The sequence below is a fragment of the Schistocerca cancellata genome, chromosome 8, assembly GCF_023864275.1.
Source record: "Schistocerca cancellata isolate TAMUIC-IGC-003103 chromosome 8, iqSchCanc2.1, whole genome shotgun sequence".
In the NCBI taxonomy this organism is placed as follows: Eukaryota; Metazoa; Arthropoda; class Insecta; order Orthoptera; family Acrididae; genus Schistocerca; species Schistocerca cancellata.
The window spans coordinates 218,676,767-218,704,191 of NC_064633.1; the positions used below are offsets into that span (position 1 = coordinate 218,676,767).

Here is a 27,425-nt window from a genome sequence, read left to right on the forward strand (position 1 = left end):
CAGAATATTCCAGAAAGAGCGCAAAATCATGGAATATAAGACCCTGGACCGACTGACTTATACTGAGGCCAAACGGAAATACGACCGATTACATCCAGTGCGAATGACAACTTCCTACGCTGCTGCTACAACACCTGTGCTAGCCCCATCAGTTTCGCGCCTTCCGGCCGGATCGACGAGTGGTACAACTCCTCCTGCCCCCTTGCCAGTGGGGGGCTCTACCCACCGGGTTGCTAATGCGCCACCTACCTCAGGAGCAACGCCATCCCCCCCATCGGGGACGTCGGTCCCCGCTTCTAAGCCGGAGAAGTGTCCAACTTCTTTGGCTTCTCACGCTCGCAAGGGGTCCCTTGGGTCCCTCCCTTCCCAGGTTTCCACCGGCGGGAAGGCTGACAATCGACAGTGGCGTAAGTGCCCACAATCTGCAGGTCGAAGGGCTTCCCGATCCTCCTCAGTCCCGGAGACTGAATCGGTGAAGCCCTCCCAGCCAGTTAAACCCAAGGAGCAGCGTGAGAAATCAAAGAAGAGCAGCTCTAAGCCCAAGGAACGCGCGGTGGTAGCCACCCCATCGCTACCTTCTAGCTTTGCGTCTGAGGACGAGGTGGAGATTCTGGCGTCCGCTGAGGACCTCGATCTCGCCGGTCCCTCAGACGCCGTGAATAGCAATAGCACTAGCACGGGTGCTCAATCGGAGGCAGCAGGTCACCCAGCGGCGTAATCTGCCGTCCCAGTTCCGGCACGCCTTTCTCAGCCATGGACAAAACCATCCTCCAGTGGAACTGCAGCGGTTTCTTCCACCATCTAGCTGAGCTCAGCCAACTTATCAGCCTTCACCCTTTCCTCTGCATTGCTCTGCAGGAAACTTGGTTTCCAGCAATGCGCACCCCCGCCCTCCGTGGCTATCGGGGTTATTATAAGAACCGAGCAGCTTATGAAAGGGTGTCTGTTGGCGTCTGCATCTATGTCCTTAACTCTCTTCACAGCGAGTCTGTCCCTCTACAAACAGCTTTAGAGGCTGTCGCTGTTAGGGTGTGGACGCCGCAGGCTCTTACCGTCTGCAGTCTTTACCTTCCACTGGAGGGTGATGTCGCGCAGCATGTCCTGGCTGCGCTGATAGCTCAATTGCCGCCACCTTTCTTATTACTGGGCGACTTTAACGCCCATAACCCTCTGTGGGGTGGGTCAGTGGCAACAGGTCGAGGCGCCACCGTTGAGCATTTATTGTCGCAGCTCGATCTCTCGATTTTGAATGATGGTGCCTCCACACACTTCAGTGTGGCGCATGGCACCTACTCCGCCATTGACCTTTCAATCTGTAGCCCTAGCCTCTTACCATCTGTCCACTGGAGTGTGCATGACGACCTGTGTGGTAGTGACCACTTTCCGATTTTTCTGTCACTACCACAGCGTCACTCTTCTGGGCGCCCTAGCAGATGGGCTATGAATAAGGCTGACTGGTACTTGTTCTCCTCCACTGCCGCTATTGAGCCTCTCTCAACTGATGCCATTGATGCGGTGGTTACATCGGTCACCGCCGGCATCGTCACTGCCGCCGAGTCTGCCATTCCCCGTTCTTCTGGGTCCCCTCGGCGGAGGGCTGTGCCTTGGTGGTCGCCTGAGATCGCTGAAGCGATTAAAGATCGCCGGCGGGCGCTCCAGCGTCACAAGCGACATCCCTCCATGGACCACCTTATCGCCTTCAAACGGCTGCGTGCGCGGGCCCGCCTCCTTATCCGCCAAGGCAAGAAGGAGTGCTGGGAGCGGTATGTGTCCACCATTGGACTCCATGTCACTCCATCGCAGGTCTGGGCCAAGATTCGACGGGTCTTCGGCTATCGGACCCCTGTCAGCGTCCCTGCGCTGTCACTGAATGGAGCAGTTTGTACTGACTCCGACGTCATTGCAACCCGCTTAGCAGAGCATTTTGCTATGAGTTTCGCTTCTGCGAATTACCCCCAGGCCTTCCGCTCCATTACAGAGCGGATGGAACGTCGGAGCCTTTCTTTTCGCACCAACGCTTCTGAACCCTACAACGCTCCATTCAGTGAGTGGGAATTTCAGAGTGCCCTTGCCGCTTGCCCTGATACCGCTCCCGGGCCAGATCGCATCCACTGTCAGATGCTGAAACACCTTTCAGTGGACTGCAAGCGACGCCTCCTCGACCTTTACAACCGTCTCTGGGTCGAGGGTGAGTTTCCGTCGCAATGGCGGGAAAGTATTGTCATCCCCATTTTGAAACCTGGAAAGAACCCTCTGGAGGTGGACAGCTACCGTCCCATTAGTCTCACCAACGTTCTTTGCAAGTTGCTTGAACGGATGGTGAGCCGGCACTTAAATTGGGTGCTGGAGTCTCGGGACCTTCTGGCTCCGTCTCAGGGTGGGTTCCGTAAAGGCCGCTCCGCCACCGACAATCTGGTGAGCCTTGAGTCGGCCATCCGTACGGCCTTTGCCCGCCGTCAGCACCTGGTCGCTGTCTTTTTCGACATGCGGATGGCGTACGATACGACATGGCGTATCACATCCTTTCTACGCTTCATGGATGGGGTCTTCGGGGCCCTCTGCCGATCTTTATCAGAAATTTTCTGTCGTATCGTACCTTCCGCGTGCAAGTCGCGGCCTCGTATAGTTCCTCCCTCGTCCAGGAGAACGGGGTACCCCAGGGCTCTGTCCTCAGTGTCTGCCTGTTTTTAATTGCAATAAACGGTCTCGCTGCGGCAGTAGGAAATTCTGTCTCCGCTTCCCTGTATGCTGACGACTTCTGTCTTTACTATAGTTCTATTAGCATTGCAGCAGCTGAACGTCAGCTACAGGGCGCAATCCGCAAGGCGCAGTCTTGGGCTGTAGTGCGTGGTTTTCAGTTTTCGGCTGCCAAGACCCGCGTTATGCATTTCTGCCGGCACCGAACGGCCCATCCTGAGCCGCGGCTTTATCTTGCCGACGAACTTCTTGCTGTGGTGGAGACCCACAGGTTTTTGGGTGTCCTTTTTGATGCCCGGTTGACTTGGCTGCCTCATATCCGGCAGCTTAAACAAGCGTGTTGGCGGCATCTCAACGCCCTGCGTTGTTTGAGCCACACCCGCTGGGGCGCCGACCGATCTACCCTGTTGCGGCTCTACCAGGCGTTAATCCATTCTCGCCTGGATTATGGGTGCCTAGCTTATGGCTCAGCATCCCCATCTGCGTTGCGGGTGCTGGACACAATTCTCCACAGCGGGATACGCCTTGCCACTGGTGCTTTCCGCACCAGCCCTGTGGACAGCGTCCTAGTGGAGGCAGGTGTACCTCCACTGCGGTTCCGACGCCAACGTTTGCTGGCCGCTTATGCTGCCCATATTCTAAGCTTGCCCGGGCATCCAAATTATCGTGTCCTGTTCCCGCAGTCAGTCGTCCATCTGCCAGACCGTCGGCCCCGGTCGGGTTGTCCGATCGCCGTACGCATCAAGGAGCTTCTCTGCGGGCTTGGGTTTTTCCCAGTTCCACCTCCTTTCCGGGCGCCTCTGCGTACACCCCCGTGGTGTGTTCCTCGCCCTTGCCTTCGGCTCGACTTGGCACAGGGCTCGAAGGACTCGGTCCCTCCAGAGGCCTTCCGCCGCCGCTTTTATTCTATCCTGGCCACGTATCAGGGCTCTGGAATTGTTTACACCGACGGTTCGATGGTTGCTGGTCGTGTCGGGTATGCGCTAACTCTAGGGGACCATTCCGAACAACGGTCCTTGGCGGCTGGCTGCAGCGTTTACACTGCTGAGCTAGTCGCCATCTTTCGTGCCCTAGAGTATATCCTCTCCTGCTCAGGTGAGTCCTTCGTTATCTGTAGCGATTCCCTGAGCGGTTTACGAGCTCTCGACCAGTGTTTTCCTCGTTCTCGTCTGGTGATGGCTATCCATGAGTCCCTGCATACTCTTGCGCGTTGCGGCCGCTCTGTGGTCTTTGTGTGGACCCCCGGTCATGTCGGTATCCCGGGCAATGAACAGGTTGACCGCCTGGCGAAAGAGGCCACGAGTAAACAGTCTCTGGACGTTGGCCTCCCAGAGACTGATTTGCGGGCAGTCCTCCGCCGAAAAGTTTTTGCGCTTTGGGACGCTGAATGGCGCAATCGGATCATGCCCAATAAACTCCGTGCCATCAAGGAGACGACGACTGTGTGGCGGTCATCCCTGCGAGCCAACCGCAGGGACTCTGTCGTCCTTTGTCGCCTCCGCATTGGCCACTCCCACCTGACACACAGTTATTTACTGCGCCGGGAGGACCCTCCTGCATGTCGCTGCGGGGCGGCTTTGACAGTGGCCCACATTTTGTTGGCCTGCCCCCTTTTAGCTGTGGTCAGGCAGACATTTGCGCTGCCTGATACGCTCCCTGCCCTCTTATGTGATGACCCTGGTATGGCTGACTTAGTTTTCCGTTTTATTCGGGCAGGGGGTTTTTATTATTTACTCTGAGTGTTTGTTCTGTTCTTTTGTGTTGATTCTGGCCATTGGCCTACGATTTTACGCTGAGTTTTTAATGTGTTCTCGGTGGTTGGCTTTTCCTTTTTATCTCTATGGTCGGCCAACCACTGTCACACTCTGTGTGATTTTAATTTGTTTCGCCTGATCTCTGTAGGAGTATTTCTTGTCCTGTGTCGTCTGACGTCTTTCCTGTTGTTCGTTTTTTATTCTCTTTGGGTGGTTTTACTTTTTTTGGAAAAAGGGCCCGATGACCGTCGCAGTCTGGTCCCTTGAATCCCCCCCAAACCAACCAATCTTTTCGTAACCTCTGCAAAGATATCAATTTACGGCTCATATCTGCCTGTTGTGCCCACTATACACAACCCCTCTGGACAAATCCGCATCTTCTTTCCTTGACTTCCACCAATAGCTTTCCACTACTCACTTATTCATTGTTCTACAATCCCCATGCCCTGACAGTAAGTGATCACATGCATCTTCAGCACTTCCTCCTTTAGCTCTGTTGGCACTAGTACCTGCGGCCCCAATCTCATTGTCTTATGCAGCAATCTGTTACATAAAGCGAATTGTGGCTGCAGTGCATACTGTTTACATTCCATGTCAGCCCAGTGTGCTGCTTGCCATTACATACATACATACTTACATTCATTCATACATTAATCCTTGTTCCATAGATCATGAATACGACATTTTGTAATGATGTGGAACGTGTCACTTTAACACAGGTTCCCTTTACACAAGTAATAATTAATTAATTTTTTGTACACAGTTACTACTTCATATCTAAGAATTCATCTATTGAGTAGGAGTAGTTGGTATTCAGAAATTCTTTTAATTTGCTTTTAAATGTTGGTTGGCTATCTGTCAGATGTTTAATACTATTTGGCAAATGACGAAAGATTTCTGTGACAGCATAATTCATCTCTTTCTGTGCCAAAGTGAAATTTAATCCAGTATAGTGAATATCATCCTTTCTTCTAGTGTTGTACGTATGCACTTCACTGTTGTTTTTGAATTGGGATAGGTTGTTAATGACAAATTTCATAAGGGAATATATGTATTGCGAAGGTACTGTGAATATCCTGTGTTCCTTCAATAGATGTCTGCAAGGTGATCTTGGGTGGGCTCCAGATATTATTCTGATTACACACCTTTGTGCAATGAATACTTTCTCTCTTAATGACGAAAGGCCCCAAAATATGATGCCATATGAAAGCAGTGAATGAAAATAGGCATAGTAGGCTAATTTACTGATATGTTTATGACAGAAATTTGCAATAACCTAACTGTTTCAGCAGATTATTGATGTTTCTTCCAATTCAATTTATCATTAATGCAAACACTCAGAAATTTTGAGTATTCTGCCTTAGCAACAGGCTTCCTTCCTTCTGTTCATAGCCTATATTTATCAATGGTGTTATGCCACTTACTGTACAGAATTGTATAAACTGAGTTTTCTCAAAATTAAGTGAGAGTCCATTTGTAGAGAACCACTTAATAATTTTCTGAAAGACATTATTTGCAATTTCCTCAGCTGATTCTTGCATCCTGGGTGTGATTATTATACTTGTATCATTAGAAAAAAGAACTAGCTTTGCATCTTCATGAATATTGAGTGGCAAGTCGTTAATATATATTAAGAACAAAAAGGGACCCAAGACTGAACCCTGTGGGTCACCATCCTTGGTGTGTGTGTGTGTGTGTGTGTGTGTGTGTGTGTGTGTGTGTGTGTATATACACCTGTCCTTTTTTCCCCCTAAGGTAAGTCTTTCCGCTCCCGGGATTAGAATGAATCCTTACCCACTCCCTTAAAACCCACATCCTTTCGTCTTTCCCTCTCCTTCCCTATTTCCTGACGAAGCAACCGTTGGTTGCGAAAGCTTGAATTTTGTGTGTGTGTTTGTGTTTGTTTGTGTGTCTATCAACATGCCAACGCTTTCGTTTGGTAAGTTACATCATCTTTGTTTTTAGATGTATTTTTCCTACGTGGAATGTTTCCCTCTATTATATATATATATATATCCCCAGTTAGAGGAATCTGCTGGTTTTTGCAGACTATCTGTACTGTTAATTTCAACTTTCTGTATTCTTCCTGTTAAGTATGAATTAAACCATTTGTGCACCATCCCACTCATACCACAATAGCTAAGCTTATCTAGAAGAATTCCACGATTCACACAATCAAAAGCCTTTGAGGGATCACAGAATATCCCAATGGGTGATGTTCGATTATTCAATGCATTTAATATTTGATCAGTGAAAGCATATATAACATTTTCTGTTGAAAAGCCTTTCTGAAAACCAAATTGACATTTTGTTAGAACTTAATTTTTACAAATATGTGATGCTACTCTTGAATACATTTCTTTTTCAAGAATTTTGGATAAAACTGTCAGAAGTGAGATTGGGCGGTAGTTGTTAGCATCAAATCTATCCCCTTTTTCATGCAATGGTTTAACAATAGCTTATTTCAGTCTATCTGGAAAAATGCTCTGTTTCACTGAGATACTACATTTGTGGATGAGAATCCTACTTATTTGTTGGGAACAAGCTATTAGTACTCTGAAACTTCTTGGCAGATTAAAACTGTGTGCCGGTCTGAGACTCGGGACCTTTGCCTTTCGCGGGCAAGTGCTCTACCGTCTGAGCTACCGAAGCACGACTCGTGCCCCGTCCTCACAGCTTTACTTCTGCCAGTACCTCGTCTCTTACCTCCAAACTTTACGGAAGCTCTCCTGTGAACCTTGCAGAACAAGCACTCCTGAAAGAAAGGATATTGCGGAGACATGGCTTAGCCACAGCCTGGGGGATGTTTCCAGAATGAGATTTTCACTCTGCAGCAGTGTGTGCACTATATGAAACTTCCTGGCAGATTAAAACTGTATGCTGGACTGAGACTCGAACTTGGGACCTTTGCCTTTCACGGGCAAGTGCTCTACCATCTTTCTTTCAGGAGTGTTAGTTCTGCAAGGTTTGCAGGAGAGCTTCTGTAAAGTTTGGAAGGTAGGAGACGAGGCACTGGCAGAAGTAAAGCTGTGAGGACGGGGTGTGAGTCGTGCTCGGGTAGCTCAGATGGTAGAGCACTTGCCCGCGAAAGGCAAAGGCCCTGCAGATCACTGAATTTTTCAATTCAGCAAATGTCTGCACACCTCTTGGTCCCCCTGTACATCCGATGTATGCTTTGGCTTCCCCTGCCAACCATAATTTTGTCCCCTATAGTAATTGATCCAGTGGCCACCCCAGCAATACTAGCTGTAATTGGTGATGCATTTGTCTGCATGCAAAACTTCTAAATAGAAGGGGGAATTTATATACTATGAGAATTAGTAACTATCCGTAAAAAAGGGGGGGGGGGGGTCATTCGTTGACTTATCATATTTTGTATGTGAAAGTGCTCAGCATCTATATGTTCTTCTAGTATTTTAACCAAAGCAGTAAAAGCGGCTGTTGGTACCATTTTAAAACATTTGTCATTGCACACAATTTGCATTTATTTTGAACTTCTTTATTCTGTGTTAACAGTGAAAGTATGCTTACCAGGTTATTTGTGTTTCAGGTCATATATCTCATTTGATATTCTTCGCCGTGTACTCTCTAATTATTTTGGGTACGATGTGAAATATGTAATGAACATTACAGATATTGATGATAAGATTATCAAACGTGCTCGTCAGAATTACTTGTATGAACGATATGAGTCTGAGAACAAAGAACTTCCACTAATACTGAATGATGTAAAGGGAGTGATGGAACAGATGCAAGGGTGGGTTTCTGCTGCAGAGGATCCTGATCGAAAAGCAATGCTTGAGAAAATGCTTTCTCGTATGAGTGATGCAGTAAGTGATCTCGAAGATGCAGTGAAAAGAAATGACAATATTGCCACTCAGGAAGCACAGAAAGTAAGTAATAGACAGCAGTCTTGTGTGATGATAATATAATTACACCATACATAGTCCCACATTTTGGTGATTTCACACATATTTGTGCATCTGAGACATCTTTGTGTTGGTGACTTTCTTTTATGGATTTCCTGCTGCCCTTCCTGTGATCTAGAGTGCTGGAAAACTTTGCTTTCTGAATAGTGTACTGTTATTTCCTCAAGCTGTTTATGGGAGTATATTTTTGGGTGTCTGGGTGAGTGTGTGAATGTGTGTACTAGTACTAGTATCTGTTCTTGGGCAATAAGAACTTATTTGAGTTAGTAACACTATCATTCAACTTAATTCCCACAGTAAAGTTCCCCACTAGGATAGCCGTTTGCTCACAAACAGCCATTGATAATATCTTTATAGAAAAGTCCAATGAAAAAAATGATATTACAAAACCAATAGTCAATGGCCTCTCAGACCATGACATGCAGTTCCTTCTGTTAAATGTTAATACTGAACAGGATATAAAATCTGTTAAATCTGAGCTCAAGAGGGTAGTCAGTAAGCCAAAAATTGATTATTTTAGGACACTCCTCAGAGACATTCACTGGACTGATGTTTACAGAGCTCATGGCATGAATGAAAAACATAACATTTTTGCTAATAAAGTGCTTATCTTATTCGAACACTGCTTTCCCCCAAAATTTACCAAGGTTAGAGCAAAGTCTACAAAGAAGCCCTGGATTACTCAAGGAATAGAGGTATCTTGTAAAACAAAAAGAAAACTGTATCTGTCAATCCGAAACATTTCCAATGTTGATGCTGTAGCACATTATAAGAAATACTGCAAAATATTAAAGACTGTAATATGGATGTCAAAGCAAATATATTACAAGGAAAAGATAGTCATATCAAATAACAAAATAAAGACAATATGGGATATAGTGAAGGAGGAGACCGGTAGAACCAGACATGAAGAGGAACAAATAGCATTAAGAGTAAATGATACATTGGTGACAGATGTGTATAGTGTTGCAGAACTTTTTAACAAACATTTTATAACTGTTACTGAAAAGATGGGGTTGTCAGGTTCAGTAGATGCTGCTATGGATTACCTTAGACCAGACATTTCAAGTAACTTCCATAATATGAATTTGACCCTCACTACCCCAACAGAAATAATGTCCATCATAAAATCTTTAAAATCAAAAACATCTAGTGGGTATGATGAAATATCAACAAAGTTAATTAAAGAATGTGATTCTGAGCTAAGTAACATATTAAGCTATCTGTGTAACCAGTCATTTATCAGTGGAATATTTCCTTAATGGCTGAAATATGCTGAAGTTAAGCCACTGTTTAAGAAGGGAGATAAAGAAATAACATCAAATTTCCATCCAATTTCACTATTTCCAGCATTCTCAAAAATTTTTGAAAAAGTAATGTACAGTCGGCTTTATAACCATCTTATCTCAAATAACATACTGTCAAAGTCACAGTTTGGATTTCTAAAAGGTTCTGATATTGAGAAGGCTATCTACACTTACAGTGAAAATGTGCTTAATTCATTAGACAAAAAATTGCAGGCAACTGGTATATTTTGTGATCTGTCAAAGGCATTTGACTGTGTAAATCACAATATCCTTTTAAGTAAACTAGAATATTATAGTGTAACAGGAAATGCTGCAAAATGGTTCAAATCTTATATCTCTGGCAGGAAACAAAGGGTGTTATTAGGAAAGTGACATGTATCAAGTTATCAGGCATCATCCAACTGGGAACTAATTACATGTGGGGTCCCACAAGGTTCCATTTTGGGGCCCTTACTTTTTCTTGTGTATATCAATGACCTTTCATCAGTAACATTACCAGATGCCAAGTTTGTTCTGTTTGCCGATGATACAAACATTGCAATAAATAGCAAATCAAGTGTAGTCTTAGAAAGATCAGCCAATAAAATATTTGTGGACATTAATCACTGGTTCCTAGCCAATTCTTTGTCACTAAACTTTGAAAAAACACACTACATGCAGTTCAGAACTTGTAAGGGGTGTCCCAATAGTATATGTCTAACATACGATGACAAGAAGAAGTGGACAGTGTTAAATTCTTGGGATTACAGCTTGATAATAAATTCAACTGGGAGGAGCACACCACAGACCTGCTGAAGCGTCTTAACAAATCTCTGTTTGCAATGCGAATTTTGTCAGACATAGGGGATATAAAAATGAAAAAGCTGGCATACTATGCTTACTTTCATTCCATAATGTCATATGGGATTATTTTTTGGGCCAATTCATCAAGCCAAGCTAAAGTTTTCCGGGTACAAAAACGTGCAGAAAGAATTATATGTGGTGTGAACTCAGGAACATCCTGCAGAAGCCTGTTTAGGGAACTAGGGATACTAACTACTGCTTCCCAATATATTTATTCCTTAATGAAATTTGTCATTAAAAATATATCACTTTTTCAAACCAACAGCTCCATTCATGGAATCAATAATAGAAATAAGAATAATCTTCACAAGGATTTAAAGTCACTTAGTCTTGTACAAAAATGTGTGCATTATTCAGGAACACACATTTTCAATAACTTGCCAGCAGCCATAAAAAGCTTAACAACCAGTGAAATTCAGTTTAACAGAAGCCTGAAGGATTTATTGGTGGCCAACTCCTTCTACTCCATTAATGAATTTCTTAGTAAAACCAACTGATTTGTATATAAGTACAACATAACTTCTGCACAATTTCAGTGCAGTTATGTGTTCATTGAAAATTTGTGTGTGTGTGTGTGTGTGTGTGTGTGTGTGTGTGTGTAAGTATAATCTAACTTCTGCACCATTTCAGTGCAGTAATGTGTTCATTGTAAATAAGTATTACAGTAGTTGTATTACATGTTTATTACCTTATAAATAAATAAAAAACTTTTTTATTTTAAATTCAGTGCATTAGTATTTGTAAAATGACTCTTAGTGTTCATTAAAAAATGACGATCATTCCACTTGGGACCTGTGGAATGGTACATTAGCTTATTTGTTTTAGTTGTAAATATTTGTCATGTATTGTTGTTTTTCTGACATGTTCCACATCCTGGAGGACCTCCTCACTACGGATCAATTGGAATGAAAGTAATTCTAATCTAATCTAATCTAGAAAAAGAGCTAGAACTCGAAAGCTAGTGTGAATGCTGTTTTCTGTTAGGTGTGTTTTGTGCTCAATGCATCGATCTGTTATAGATGACTGGTTACCTTTCCCTTATTTTACTTATATTTCCTCAAACTGTTATCTCTTGTTTATTATATAATTATTAATTATGGAAGTCAGTGTTTTTCTTAGTTTTTGACATGCTCTTAGCAATATGTCAAGACAAAATAATTGACCATTACTAAATTTACTCATCAGAGAACTGAGTGCATCCACTGTAAACAGTGGTAAGGAACAAGTCGGTGAGCTGCTGTTCAGAAACAAGATTAATGTAAGATTTGGCCCAGTATTAAATTAATTTTAGAGAGCAACTTCTTGCAGCATGTAAACAGGGTTAAGGATGGCCCTTACCATTTCTACCATCACCCTGTCTTGTAAATTCATGTCTTATGGGAAGGGGACACAACTTAAGGTTGTTTAGTTAGTTAAATAAATATTCACATTTACCTGATAGCAACAATTTTTTAAGTGCCTTTGCGCTCACAAACATATTCGAGATCTTTATCTGAATTGTAGTAAGTCACATCATTCTCAGATTTATAAAAATCATTCCTGAAAAGCATTTTCCTGGTCTGAACACTGCATGCATTACCACTGCTGGCAACAGTGTTTATGGCACTTACCACTGTTTACTTGTACACTTTCCGACAAAGCTGCCGCTAGCAACTCTAAACTCGTGACACAGCTACCATATCTCAGTTTATTGTGGAGCTATTAACTAATATGAATAAAACAAATCATTTCCTGTGTTTTATAAGCAATAACTCTGTTTCTCTTAAAGTGTTCCCTACCATTGTTCATTGTTTACAGTGGAGGTTTTCTGTTCTGTACCAACCATGTAGCAACGTAATATTGAAACTACAGAGAAATCAGCAATATTTGAAGTACACACTTTGTAATATACATGGCCCAGTCGCATTAATGTGACCATCACCTATGTTTAACATCAGCGTGCAATAACCACTTAATATATCCTTCACTAGCTGTGGAGGATATATGAAGTGTGTTGTGGGACGGGTGGTGGAAGAATGTGGGAAATAGTGCAGTCTGTGTTGTAATGCAGAAATGGGCTGATTTATCTGATGTCCAAAAGGGCATCATCATAGGCTTTCAGCCCAAGGGTGGAAGCCTTTCCAAAGTGGCTAAGTTTGTAAACTGTTGGCGTGCTGCTGTGCATGGCAAAATGGCACTATCAGAAACTGTCACCAGCAGAACTGTGGTTCAACACGGACCGTAGATGACAGGTGAGCAATGGCTGTGAAGATGTGTATGGATAAATAGATGCGCAACTGTTAAGCAGTTGACCACTCAGATTAACCAGTGAGCTACCAACAGTGTCTTCTCAATGACAGTTCAGTGAACGTTGTTGCGTATGGGCCTCCGCACCAGCTGCCTGGTTCATTCGCCCATACTGACTGCTGTTCATCAGCGATGAAGGCTGGAATTTGCACACCAATACCACATCCACTGAGTGGTGACTGGTGGCCTTTTCCACTTCTTTCACTACAAGGATAGTACATTCATTGTGTGGGAACACGGCAGACAAGTGCTGGATGAGTTTCTGGGTTAATTAAACAGTGCCCATCAAAACATTATTTTCATGATAGAGCAAGAAAACAGTGACAGTGGATGTTTTCCTTTTCTGGATATATATGGAAGAAGGCTGACAGTATGGTGGGCCATACAGTTAATGGGGAGAAGACCTACAAAGACCTGTACCTTCATGGAACAAGCTACCACTATCCAGCACAGAGGCACACCGTGCTAATCACCCCGGTACGTAAGACATGCATTGTATGTGACAAAAAGTCTCTGTCAAGCTATACTACCTGAAGGAAATATTCTGTAAAAGTGGGTACAGTGAAACTGAATTGAGGAGAGCGTTCAAGGAAAGAAAAGATGCAGCTGATTGGGAAGATGAGGAAGGAGACAAGACATGCTTTTCCATTATGTATTGTTGTTCTCAACCAAGATCTGCATGGAAAATGTGACAACATAGCTACCCTCTGACCACTGATGAAGGTGTAAGCTAGTCTTGGCTCTGTGAAGAACTCACTGATAATTAACATCCCAGGTATATACTGTAGACACTGGTGTTAAATTACTCTGTTGGGTGGTGGAGTTTGGGTACTAGTGGTCAGGAAGGTCTTGAGCTCTCCACCCAGGACATGATTGCAGCAATGTACTGGCTAGGTCTGACATCCAGTCATAAAAACAGTATATTCCTTTATTTTGTATCAGACTACATCAGTTGTGATGAGTCTAGGCAGCAGTTGGCACACCCAAAGTGCTGGCTGGACTTGATTGGTGAAGTGTGCTCATGCCAGCAAGCAGCCTCCTGTCAAGCCAGTGTGTAACCTTAAATGGCCACCACTCCAGCGGTGTAGCACCATATCAGCTTGCAGGCCTTTGGTCAGTGCTGTGTTACCACATACTCTACAAAGTTAGTCGTGTTGGCTGGGTAGACATGCTACACAGAGTTGAACTGTGGACCTTGGTGTGAACGGAGTGTCAGTGTTGGCAGCTAATGAGTTTGTCCAGTCAGGGTGACAAACAGCAGCAGAGTTTGCTTGCATCACACAATAGCAGGTGGGTGACAAAGTAGCTCAGGCACAAACTGTGGATTCCCAAGATAGGTAGCCTCCAGTGGGTGGAAGTTACGCAGCAGGTGGCCTGGTGGCTGGATGGCACCAGGTCAGTAGGATTTGGACTCGGGCAGACACACAGCTAGCAACAACAGTGTGTAGAGGCGCAACTTGATGGTACAGTTCTTTATGTTGACTGGCATAGACTTCCTCTTGTAGCTGGCGATGTCTGATATTGTTTGTCTAAAATTGACTATTAATGTGATCTCAATCCACCACTATTTGTGGAATAGTAGCACTTTCTCTCCAGTGTCAGCCATAGTTTTTGGGCAATCAGGACATCACTGCCTTGGTGGCCCATTGCTTGAGCTATGTCAGTGGTCCTGCGGTCCTGGTGTCCTTTGCCAGGATCGAAACTTCACTTTTCAGGAGCCCCAGATGACTAATGCTGCAGTGTCATCATATTCTGAATATGGCTTCTTGCACAAGAACACCCACCGCTGAGGTTTCTTGCACCAATATGCCATGAAATCTGTCTGCCGAGTTGGTCACAGGTCCCTTTGCTATGCTCAGCAGAGCCCTGGTATAACAATATAGTATCCTGAGTGAATGTGATTGCCAGTATGTTGGGCAAATGCTGCACTTTATTTTGGAATGTTGCAAATGACACATCAGGTGTGAGTGTCTGGGAGACAGAAGTTGATGGTGGTGGGGTACAGCCTAAGTAAAGTGTGAACATGTGATTTTGGTAACATCAGGTTGCTGTATTGAGGAAGTCGCTGCGGGAAGGGTTAGTGGGTATAAGTTGAGAGCGCACCCCGCAGTGGACAGCGTGAGAGATGGATCAAGAAATCCCACACAGAAATTGAGAGTCTCTGGCCCACTTCACCCCATTACTGTGCACCTTCCCCCCCCCCCCTCCCCCCCCCCCCCCCCCGACCTTGCCCCATTACTGTGCCCCTTTCCTCCTCCCCCACCCCACGTCACCCCATTACTATGCCCCTTTCCTCCTCCCCCCTGCGGGTTCGGGGGTAAGAATAGGCCCGCGGTATTCCTGCCTGTCGTAAGAGGCGACTAAAAGGAGTCTCAAACTTTTTGGCCTTCTGTGATGGTCCCATGTTGGGTTTGACCTCCATCTCTCAAAATTTTCCGAAGAGCGAGCCGATTGGGGAAGGGCGCCTTACTTGGTTCATTGTGTCCATCTTGCGATCAGCCCTTTCGTCAGCTTATTCGCTGTTGAATTGCAGTCCTGCCCGCTCTCCGTCTCTTGGGCATGACTCCGTTCCTGCGTGCAGATTACGCCTTGCACTGTGCAGTGCCTCTTTCTGCACTGACGGCGACCATGGACCACATGTTACCTAACATCCAGCACGGTAGCCAGTCCGTTGTGGTGGGGCCGCCATGTACCCTGTTGGTTGTAGCCCTCTGACAACACAGGGATCGCTCTACTGATGCCTGCGCCGTTTACTCCCCACGTATGCCAAGGAGTAGATGCCTATCCTCCTGGGGTATCGGGACTCCCGGCAACGGCCATCCTGCCAGGTGGCCTTTGCTGTGGCTGGGTGGCGCCCGTGGGGAGGGCCCTTGGTCGGAGTAGGTGGCATCAGGGTGGATGACCCGCAATGAAGCGTGGTACATCGTCTCTCGCTGGTGGCCAGCCGCCAGCAGTCTCTAAGCGTTCTCGGGCTCAATTTAACGCTCAGAAGTACGATCCTAAAACGTTCCCCTCCCTGGCCTCACTGTGGGAGGAACGTAAATCTCAGGATGGCAGTAGTAGTTATTCGCCCCGATTCTTAGTTTGTACGAGAGCTGATGGGGAGTCTTTTCTATCCACAAAGCCTCAGTTCTTCGTCGAGCATTTAGAGGACAATTTTGGGGAGGTGGAGGGCTTGTCCAAAATGCGCTCTGGATCGGTCCTGATACAAACGGCATCCTCTGCCCAGTCACAACGGTTACTTGCTTGTGACAAGTTGGGGGATGTTGCTGTTACAATCACACTGCATAAGAGTTTAAATATCGTCCAGGGAGTTATTTACCATAAGGACCTTCTTTTGCAGTCTGATGACGAGCTGCGCGCCAACTTAGAGTGCAGAGGTGTACATTTCGTCCGGCGCATTCATCGGGGTCCGAAGGAAAATCAGATTGCTACCGGTGCCTTCATCTTGGCCTTCGAGGGTGATACGTTACCGGAAAAGGTCAAGGTGATGGTCTACCGATGGGACATCAAGCCTTATATCCCTCCCCCGATGCAGTGCTTCAAGCGCTGGAAGTTTGGCCATATGTCTTCCCACTGCACTTCCAGCCTCACATGTCGAGATTGCGGACGCCCATCTCATCCCGATACTCCATGTGCCCCGCCTCCCATCTGTGTCAACTGCGGGGAGCACCATTCACCTTGCTCGCCAGACTGCAGAATCTTCCAGAAAGAGCGCAAAATCATGAAATATAAGACCCTGGACCGACTGACTTATACTGAGGCCAAAAGGAAATACGACAGATTACATCCTGTGAGAATGACATCTTCCTACGCTGCTGCTACAACACCTGTGCTCGCCCCATCAGTTTCCCGCCTTCCGGCTGGATCGACGAGTGGTACAACTCCTCCTGCCCCCTTGCCAGTGGGGGGGGGCTCTGCCCACCAGGTTGCTCCTGCGCCACCTACCTCAGGAGCAACACCATCCCCCCCATCGGGGACGTCCGTCCCCGCTTCTAAGCCGGAGAAGTGTCCAACTTCTTCGCCTTCTCACGCTCACAAGGGGTTGCTTGGGTCCCTCCCTTCCCAGGTTTCCACCGGCGGGAAGGCTGACGATCGACAGTGGCGTAAGTGCCCACAATCAGCTGGTCGAAGGGCTTCACGATCCTCCTCAGTCCCGGAGATTGAATCGGTGAAGCCCTCCCAGCCAGTTAAACCCAAGGAGCAGCGTGAGAAATCCAAGAAGAAGAGCTCTAAGCCCAAGGAACTCGCGGTGGCAGCCACCCCACCGCAACCTTCCAGCTCTGCGTCTGAGGACGAGGTGGAGACTCTGGCGTCCGCTGAGGACCTCGATCTCGCTGGTCCCTCAGACGCCATGGATAGCACTAGCACAGGTGCTCAATCGGAGGCAGCAGGTGACCCAGCGGCGTAATCTGCCTTTCCAGTCCTGTCACGCCTTTCTCAGCCATGGACAACACCATCCTCCAGTGGAATTGCAGCGGTTTCTTCCACCATCTAACTGAGCTCCGCCGACTTATCAGCCTTCATACTTTCCTCTACATTGCTCTGCAGGAAACTTGGTTTCCAGCAATGCGCACCCCCGTCCTCCGTGGCTATCGGGGTTATTATAAGAACTGAGCAGCTTATGAAAGGATGTCTGGTGGCGTCTGCATCTATGTCCTTAACTCTCTTCACAGCAAGTCTGTCCCTCTACAAACAGCTTTAGAGGCTGTCGCTGTTAGGGTGTGGACGCCGCAGGCTCTTACCGTCTGCAGTCTTTACCTTCCACTGGAGGGTGATGTCGCGCAGCATGTCCTGGCTGCGCTGATAGCTCAATTGCCGCCACCTTTCTTATTACTGGGCGACTTTAACGCCCATAACCCTCTGTGGGGTGGGTCAGTGGCAACAGGTCGAGGCGCCACCATTGAGCATTTATTGTCGCAGCTCGATCTCTCGATTTTGAATGATGGTGCCTCCACACATTTCAGTGTGGCGCATGGCACCTACTCCGCCATTGACCTTTCAATCTGTAGCCCTAGCCTCTTACCATCTGTCCACTGGAGTATGCATGACGACTTGTGTGGCAGTGACCACTTTCCGATCCTTCTGTCACAGCCACCATGTCACTCTTCTGGGAGCCCCAGCAGATGGGCTATGAATAAGGCTGACTGGGACTTGTTTTCCTCCACTGCCGCTATTGCACCTCTCTCTAGTCATGCCATTGATGCGGTGGTTCAATCGGTCACCACCGGCATCGTTACTGCCGCCGAATCTGCCATTCCCCGTTCTTCTGGGTCCCCTCAGCAGAGGGCTGTGCCTTGGTGGTCGCCTGAGACCGCTGAAGCGATTAAAGATCGCCGGCGGGCGCTCCAGCATCACAAGCGACATCCCTCCATAGACCACCTTATCGCCTTCAAACGGCTGCATCCACGGGCCCGCCTCCTTATCTGCCAAGGCAAGAAGGAGTGCTGGGAACGGTATGTGTCCACCATTGGCCTCCATGTCACTCCATCGCAGGTCTGGGCCAAGATTCGACGCGTCTTCGGCTATTGGTCTCCTGCCAGCGTCCCTGCGCTCTCACTGAATGGAGCAGTTTGTACTGACTCCGACGTCATTGCAAACAGCTTAGCAGAGCATTTTGCTATGACTTCCGCTTCTGCGAATTAACCGCAGGCCTTCCGCTACATTAAAGAGCGGATGGAATGTCGGAGCCTTTCTTTTCGCACCCACTCTTCTGAATCCTACAATGCTCCATTCAGTGAGTGGGAATTTCACAGTGCCCTTGCCACTTGCCCTGATACCGCTCCCGGGCCAGATCGCATCCACTGTCAGATGCTGAAACACCTTTCAGTGGACTGCAAGCGACGCTCCCTCGACCTTTACAACCGTCTCTGGGTTGAGGGTGAGTTTCCGTCGCAATGGCAGGAAAGCATTGTCATCCCCGTTTTGAAACCGGGCAAGAGCCCTTTGGAGGTGGACAGCTACGTCCCATTAGCCTCACCAACGTTCTTTGCAAGCTTCTCGAACGGATGGTGAGCCGGTGCTTGAATTGGGTACTGGAGTCTTGGGGCCTTCTGGCTCCGTCTCAGGGTGGGTTCCATAAAGGCCGCTCCGCCGCCGACAATCTGGTGAGCCGGGAGTCGGCCATCCGTACTGCTTTTGCCCGCCGTCAACACCTGGTCGCTGTCTTTTTCGACATGCGGAAGACGTAAGATACGACATGGCATCATCACATCCTTTCTACACTTCATGGATGGGGTCTTCGGGGCCCTCTGCCGATCTTTATCCGCAATTTCCTGTCATATTGTACCTTCCGCGTGCAAGTCGCCGCCTCATATAGTTCCTCCCACGTCCAGGAGAACGGCGTGCCACAGGGTTCTGTTTTAAGTGTCTGCCTGTTTTTAATAGCCATTAACGGGCTCGCTGCGGCCTTGGGAAATTCTGTCTCCGCTTCCCTGTATGCTGACGACTTCTGCCTTTACTACAGCTCTACTGGCATTGCAGCTGTTGAGCGTCAGCTACAGGGCCCAATCCGCAAGGCACAGTCTTGGGCAGTAGGTCATGGGTTCCAGTTTTCGGCAGCCAAGACCCGCGTTATACATTTCTGCTGGCGACGTACTGTCCACTTGGAGCCGCAGCTTTCTCTTGACAGCGAACTTCTTTCAGTGGTGGAATCACACAGGTTTTTGGGGGTGGTTTTCGATGCCCGGTTGACTTGGCTGCCTCATATCCGGCAGCTCAAACAGGGGTGTTGGCGGCATCTCAATGCTCTGCAGTGCTTGAGCCACACCCGTTGGGGCGCCGACCGATCTACCCTGTTACGGCTCTACCAGTCTCGTCTGGATTGTGGGAGCCTGGCTTATGGCTCAGCATCCCCATCTGTGTTGCGGGTGCTGGACCCAATCCTCCATAGCGGGATACGCCTTGCCACTGGTGCTTTCCGCACCAGCCCTGTGGACAGCATACTAGTGGAGGCAGGTGTCCCTCCACTGCGGTTACGACGCCAACAATTACTGGCTGCTTATGCTGCCCATGTTTTTAGCTTGCCCGGGCATCCAAATTACCGTGTCCTGTTCCCGCAGTCAGTCGTCCATCTGCCAGACAGTCGGCCCCGGTCGGGTTGTCCGATCGCCGTACGCGTCAAGGAGCTTCTCTCCGGGCTTGGGTTTTGCCCTGTTCCACCTCCTTTCCGGGCACCTCTGCGTACACCCCCGTGGTGTGTGCCTCGCTCTTGCCTTCGACTTGGCACAGGGCCCGAAGGACTCAGTCCCTCCAGAGGCCTTCCGCCGCCGCTTTTATTCCATCCTGGCCACGTATCAGGGCTCTGGCGTTGTTTACACTGACGGCTCGATGGTTGCTGGTCAAGTTGGTTATGCGCTAACTCTAGGGGACCATTCCGAACGTTCCTTGCCGGCTGGCTGCAGCGTTTACACTGCTGGGCTGGTCACCATCTTTCGAGCCCTAGAGTATATCCGCTCTTGCTCAGGTGAGTCCTTCGTTATCTGTAGTGATTCCCTGAGCGGTTTACGAGCTCTCGACCAGTGTTTTCCTCGTTCTCGTCTGGTGATGGCTATCCATGAGTCCCTGCATACTCATCCACATCGCGGCCGCTCTGTGGCCTTTGTGTGGACCCCAGGCTATGTTGGGATACCCGGCAATGAGAATGTTGACCGCCTGGCGAAAGAGGCCACCAGTAAACCACCTCTGGAGATTGGCCTCCCGGTGACTGATTTGCGGGCACTATTACGCCGCAAAGTTTTAGATTTCTGGGACGCTGAATGGCGCAACCTGCCTGTGGCAAACAAACTCCGTCGTCTCAAGGAGACGACGACTGTTTGGCGGTCATCCATGCGAGCCACCCACAGGGACTCAGTCGTCCTTTGTCGGCTCAGTATTGGCCACACCTGACTGACGCACAGTTATCTACTTTTTCGTGAGGATCCACCTCTTTGTCGCTGTGGGGCATCCTTGACGGTGGTCCATATTCTGTTGGAGTGCGCCCTTTTAACTGTGTTCAGGCAGACTTTTGCGCTGCCTGATACGCTCCCTGCGCTTTTAACTGACGACTCTGCTATAGCGGACTTAGTTTTGCGTTTTATTCGGGCAGGGGGATTTTATCGCTTAATGTAAATGTGTGTGTTTTTTTTGTGTTGATTCTGGCCGATGGCCTACGATTTTAGTCTGCTTTTTTTAATGCGTTTCTCGGTGGTTGACTTTTCCCTTTTTTCTCTCTGGTCAGCCAACCACCGTCACACTCGGTGTGATTTTAATTTGTTTTGTCTGTTCTTTGTCGGAGTATTTCTTGTCCTGTGTCATCTGCCGTCTTTCCTGTTGTTCATTTTTATTCTCTTTGGGTGGTTTTAACTTTTTTTTTTTTTTTTTTTTAATCCCACAAACCAACCAACCATCACCCCACCCTCTGCCTCCCTGACTGCTGACAACAATGTGTGGCCGAGGGTGGGGGGGGGGGGGGGGACACCCTACCAATATAAAAATATCTCTTCAGCCTCAGAATCATGCTACTTCACCAGAAAATGGTAAGTGTGTCATTCATTTGCCTGTTGTCTTGTGCCTTGGTACCTTTGGTCAATTTTCATGGCAGTGGAGGTTGAATCTTGGATAATGCCAGGCAGTCATGCTGGTGTAATGTCAAGAAAATCATTAAACAAACATTGATCAAAGGTTCTGGGACAGAAGCCAACAAGTAATATGTCAACAAGTTGCTAAGAACAGTGACACCCAGCTGGAAATAAGAGCACCATTCATCAGTTGTTTTTTCCACCAAACAGTACCTCCAAACGAGATAAACTTTTATTTATACCTAAGAAGCTTACTGACCGTGGAAGCTTTGCATCCTCATTCACTTGGTCTCTCTACCTGACATTTTGTTGTCTAAGTGTATATTCATTCGTTTACTATGTAACTTTAGACATGTTGGAAGAGATCAGGATGTAAAATGTTTGAAACAGTACTTCATAGAATGAAAGGTGACATGGAAAGCTGTACCAGAAAGAGATTTTAAATGAGTTTTGAGAACACTTCAGTTCCCAAAAACAATATACTCCTTTTTTGTGTGATGTTTTAAAATATTGCACTGCTTTTTGTTATGGGTCTTCAGTGTCGAAGGAAGTAATTTTACCTGAGCTAATAAAATTAACCCTTTAACTGCTCTGGATGTGTTAACGCGCACACCTTTGTACCTGTCCCCATGTGCTCTGAACATGTTTACGCGTGCCACCAGTCATTCTACCTGGCACTCTGAACGTGTCTATGTGTAGACACTTTTAGAGTACCAGGTAGGAGGACTGGTGGCACGCGTAAACACGTTCAGAGCACACGGGGACAGGTACAAAGGTGTGCATGTTAACTCGTCCGGAACAGTTAAAGGGTTAACCTAATTTGTGTGGTCTGAGTGAAAATAAACTCTTGTTACAGCTGCTGCTGAAGGAAGCTAGAGATCCACTTGCAGAATGGCTGGATCAACGAGAAGGAGCATCTGTTAATGACATCTCGATATTTGCAAAATTATCGCGACACTGGGAATCTGAATTTCACAAAGATATGGATGCATTAAATGTAAGCCCTCAAAAACTTTGTTGACGAACTATATGTAGTGTCACCTCATTGTTCCTCATAAATACTAATAACTGAAATGCCATTGCTCATAAAGTCTTCAGCTAAGATCTGTCAAAGTTACCGAGACCACAAATGAGAGGAACAGTCAATCCACTACATTATCAACATATTTTCTTTGAAACATTTCTTTCATCACGATGTGTAGGACTTCACTGTGGGAATAACAATATACAAAACGATTTTTTTAAAAATCAACTAAATAAAAATAATTTGTACAAATTAGTTCAGATTATTTTTGAAGAACATAATTATTTATGGTTAGTACTTTCACCATACTATATCTCCAACATCAGCAAAAAATTGTATATTTGAAATAAGAGAAAATCTTTGTCGTCATTTTATCACTTACTTGGTGTAATGTACACTTCCCTTTTTTACTGCTCTTACAGGTCCTCCGTCCAAATGTTCTTACTCGTGTGAGTGAGTATATTCCTGAAATAATAAATTATATTGAGAAGATAATAGCAAATGGCATAGCCTATGAATCCAATGGCTCTGTATATTTTGATGTTGCGGCTTTTGATGCCAGAAAGAACCATTTTTATGCAAAATTGGTTCCTGAAGCATATGGGGATGCAAAGTCACTTCAGGATGGTGAAGGTATGTTGTACGTTGTGAGAATGTATTGAAAAATGTCACTTTTGCCATGAGAAGAAAACGTGTTTGAAGGGGAAGAAAGTCAAACCAGAACATATACTTCTGCAGTGCTAGGTGCATATTTATCTGCATAAATTCATATATTTCTGCAGTGTTAGGTACAGATGTATCTGCATAAATTCGCAAAAGTTGTTAGGTACTTTGGAATGGTGATGTTTTATGTTCCATAGATTTTTTTTACAGAAACTTTATTCTACTACTTCCATAAGCAGATATGTGGATCTAATATACATTGTAATTTCTCTCGCCATTGCAGTTATTTCTTAGTGGTTTTCCTTTATAAGTGAAATACCATGTTACATTTATATTTTGGTAAAATAATTTTGCCACTGACATTTCAACAAATCAAGTGGTCAACCATCAGCCAATAGCATCAGGTGGTTATAATTAAATTGCAGCTACACACTAAGTCTATTGTGGGACATAATTATCATATGGCAGTGAAACTTGATAGATATTCCTATGTGTTATTCAGAACCACTTTATGGTGGGAAAAAAATTAGTTCCAATTTTGGCCACCATGTGTAAATCTGGTTCTGTGAACGCAAGAAAGATATCGAAATGTTTCCATATGTAATGGATTGTGAATGGGACATGGGCAGAAAAGATCAAACAGGTGAGAAAGGCATAATGTTGATAATATTAGTAACCGCTGCTTTCACAATTTGTTCAATATGAGCACCAGAGACGTGGACGAGATGCTGTACAGCGCCAGATTTCCACCTATGGTCAAAATTGGAACTAATTTTCCAGCGTAAATTGGTTCCGCATTAATGCATGAGCATATCTGCACAGTTTCAGTGCCATACTATAATTACAGCCCACACTGAACCCCCATGAATAGCTGCACTTACATTATAACCACCCAGAAGTTTTTTCTCAAGTGCCACATCCACTCTGCTTTGTTGAGCCTTGTCAAGTATGTTACAGGTCGTTAGCATTAGTCCTCCTCAATGGAATGCAAGGATGGTTCCTTTGAAAGAGTGTGGCCGACTTCCTTCCCCAATCTAGTGAGACTGTTGACCTCGCTGGTTGGTCCCCCAAACAACCCAACCCTCAACCCTGAATGCATTCGAATCCAATGTGACATTGATGTGCAGTGTGTAGATTGTGTTTTATTGGTCCTGTTGTCTACCCAGCAGTGTATGTATAAGACATTTCACAAGTCAGTTTGTAAGAATAAAGGTGGAAGTGATTTTTAAGCATGCATACTTAATATTACAATAATATACTTCATACATTAAGTATTACTGAGTGGGTTGGTACAGTGGTTAGCACACTGGACTTGCATTCGGGAGGATGATGATTCGATCCCATGTCCGGCCATCCTGATTTAGATTTTCCATGATTTCCCAAAATCACTTCAGGCAAATGCCAGGATGGTTCCTTTGAAAGTGTATAGCCAACTTTCTTCCCCAGCCTTACCTAATCCGATGAGACCGATGACTTCGCTGTTTTGTCGCTTCCACCAAATTAACCGCAATACAATAACTATTTATATAGCACACATCACAAATTTAAAAAACTGAGTAAAAGCAGTGATGCTGTAAATATGACTTTTGGAGAATTTCCAAAGGTTTTGACCTCAGTAATTGCTTTTATGTTTTCATGAAGTTTGTTAGAAAGTATAACTCCCATGGGGAAAGTACTGTTTTGGCACAGAGATGTGTTGATTTGGGAGATATGTAAGTTTTTGTTTTGTCTGTGACCCCATATTTAAGGCAAGAATGAAAGTAGGCTTGATACACATTCACTGTTGTTTTCTTGCTACAACAACATTTCAGTGACGAAAGGTGGTGGCATCTCTTGCTCAATTTTGCATTAAGGTATCAAATATATTTGTTCCATTTTATTTTACTTTGCTTTGGAACCATAGGCCTAAGAATTTGGTTTCCATACTATTACCAACTGGTTCATTGTTGATATACGAGATAAAAGTATCCTTATTTGGAGCATTATGGAATTTTAGTACACCAGTTTTATTACTGTAAACAATCATTTTTTGCACAAATAAATTAATTGGTTGGATAAAAAATCTACTCACCAAGTGGTGGCAGAACATACACAAAAAAGGAGATCGCAATTAGTCAGGCTTTGTAGCCTGTGGCTCCTTCTTCAAGCAGAAGAGGAGAAAAGAAGGAAGATGGGCGAAGAAAAAGGACTGGAGAGATCTAGGAAAAGGGGTAGTTTTCGGGGAAGTCAGCCAGAACCGCAGGGCTTCTCATCCCATCTAGTAAGTCTCCCTTGGCCTGCTGTTCTGGGTGACTTTCCCAAAATCTCCCCCTTTCCATAGACCTCTCCAGTCCTTTTTCTTCACCCCTCTTTCTTCCCCTTTAACCCTTCTGCCCAAAGAAGGAGCCACAGGTTCTGAAAGCTTACCTAATTGTAACCTTCTTTTATGTGTGTGCTCTGCTGCTGCTTGGTGAATACAATTTTTATCTATCCAATTAATTTAGTTTTGTTACTGTATATTACAAGCTGGTTATTCTGTGTCCATTTACTAAGTTGTTTTGTGACACTGTTTACGGAATGCTGTAAATTCTTTTTCACTTTCACTCTTTCTAGAATTGTGGTGTTGTCTGCTAATATGATTGTTTCATGTGCATCCACATTCAAGGTTGGGTCATTTATGTAGAAAAGGGGTCCTATTACTGATCCTTGAGGTCCATCATCTTTAATTGGTTTATAGTCCGATAAGTTTCCAGAGATAGTCTTTTGGTTGACATTTGTGTGTTTGATGTGCACTGCTTGCTTATGTTAGCTCAGGAAGAAACTGGTCCTATTTTTGGACAGACCTCAAATACCACATTTTTCAAGCTTTGACTGCAGAATCTTATGATCCACCATGTCAAATGCTTTTGGTAGGTCAATAAATACTCCTGTTGGTTGCTTTTTCTTGCCGGTCAGGCTTAGCATGCAATTGATGCACTCATAAATAACAGTGGTTGTTAACCTTTTTATTCCTTACATGGGATACTGTTTTTATTTACAGATTCCATAAGTCTGTCATACATAACTATTTCTAATATTTTTGAAATGCAAGAGGGGATTGTGATGGGTTTGTAGTTATTTACATTCTCTCTCTCTCTCTCTCTCTCTCTCTTTCTGTCTGTCACCTGAGTTGTATGATGGAATAACCTCTGAAGTTTTCAGTACGTCAGGGAAAGTGCCTACTTGAAGGGAGCAGTCACGTAAATGTAAAAGTGCTTCAATTAGGTTTAGTGCACTGTTCTTCAAAATTGTTATAGGAACACCATCAATGCCTGCAGAGTCAGTAGCTTTTGCTACTTCATTTTGTGAGAAAGAGCTGATGGACATTGACCCTCTGAATTCACTTACTTTATTTTCATTGGCTTTATTGTTCTTATTAAAGTTTGATTATTTTCATGTTGTCAGCAATACCCGTGAAAATGCTGTTAAATGCATTGGCTCTCTCTCTCTCTCTCCATTTTTTCTTTTTCCCCCCAAGGATTTGTTACTTTTCCATTTTCTTATGACAGTGTTATACTGGGTGGCTGCAATTAAACTTTCCCTATTTAACACATTATAACATGGAAGCTAATTGCTGTACAAGGACCAATGTTGATGTCATGGGGAAGAGAAATAATGCAGAATCAATTTGTGAAATACTTTTAATGTACTGCTACAGCACGTCATACCATTTAATACCGGTACCATTACTGCTACAAAGGGGTTCAATATGGTGCCCATCAATGTCCAGAAGAGCCTGAAAGTACAGGATCGCATTCTGTACAGCAGAACAAAGCATGTCCATAGGTGGGCTGGCTACCTCTCTTGATATACTGCACTTCAGATCAGCACAAGTGTGAATGTTCCCCTGATAAACTCTGTGCTTCAGGTAGCCTTACAACCAGAAATCACAGGGAATGAGATCAGGTGATTGTGCCATTCAAGCATTTGGAAACGATTGAATTATCAGCTTATTATTCGATCGTTTCCAAATGGGTCTCAGAGAAGCAGGTGAACTTTATGGGTGATGTGCAGTGGGGTCACGTCTTGCCTGAAAACTGTTGAGTTCATTGTATCTCTCTCTTGCAGGGTGAATGACATGCTGGCATAGCATATTGCACCAACATTGGCCAGTCACACTGTATGCCTTTGATCCTTGAGTGTCAACCTGTTCAAAAAAGAATGACCAGTGATGAGCGTAGCTGTGAAGCCACATCGTACAGTGACATGTTTACCATACAGAGGAACTTAATGCACAGTGACTGGAGGAATATCCCCACACTCGGCAATTCTTTGCAGTCACCTCACCTGTCAAAGAAAAATGAGCTTTGTCTGTCCATAAGATGATCCAGGGCCAGCCCTCATCA

At 45.5% G+C, this 27,425-nt stretch overlaps 1 protein-coding gene across 3 annotated transcripts in view; it reads left to right on the top strand.

Moving 5' to 3' along the window:
- Positions 1 to 27,425, top strand: part of LOC126095745 (cysteine--tRNA ligase, cytoplasmic) — a 100,173-nt gene that overhangs the window by 20,730 nt on the left and 52,018 nt on the right. For all 3 annotated transcript variants that reach the window (XM_049910520.1, XM_049910519.1, XM_049910518.1), the window contains exons 3-5: positions 8,002 to 8,344; positions 22,231 to 22,371; positions 22,821 to 23,031. In XM_049910520.1, coding sequence (XP_049766477.1) covers positions 8,002 to 8,344; positions 22,231 to 22,371; positions 22,821 to 23,031 — 695 coding nt within the window. The remainder of the gene's footprint in view (positions 1 to 8,001; positions 8,345 to 22,230; positions 22,372 to 22,820; positions 23,032 to 27,425) is intronic.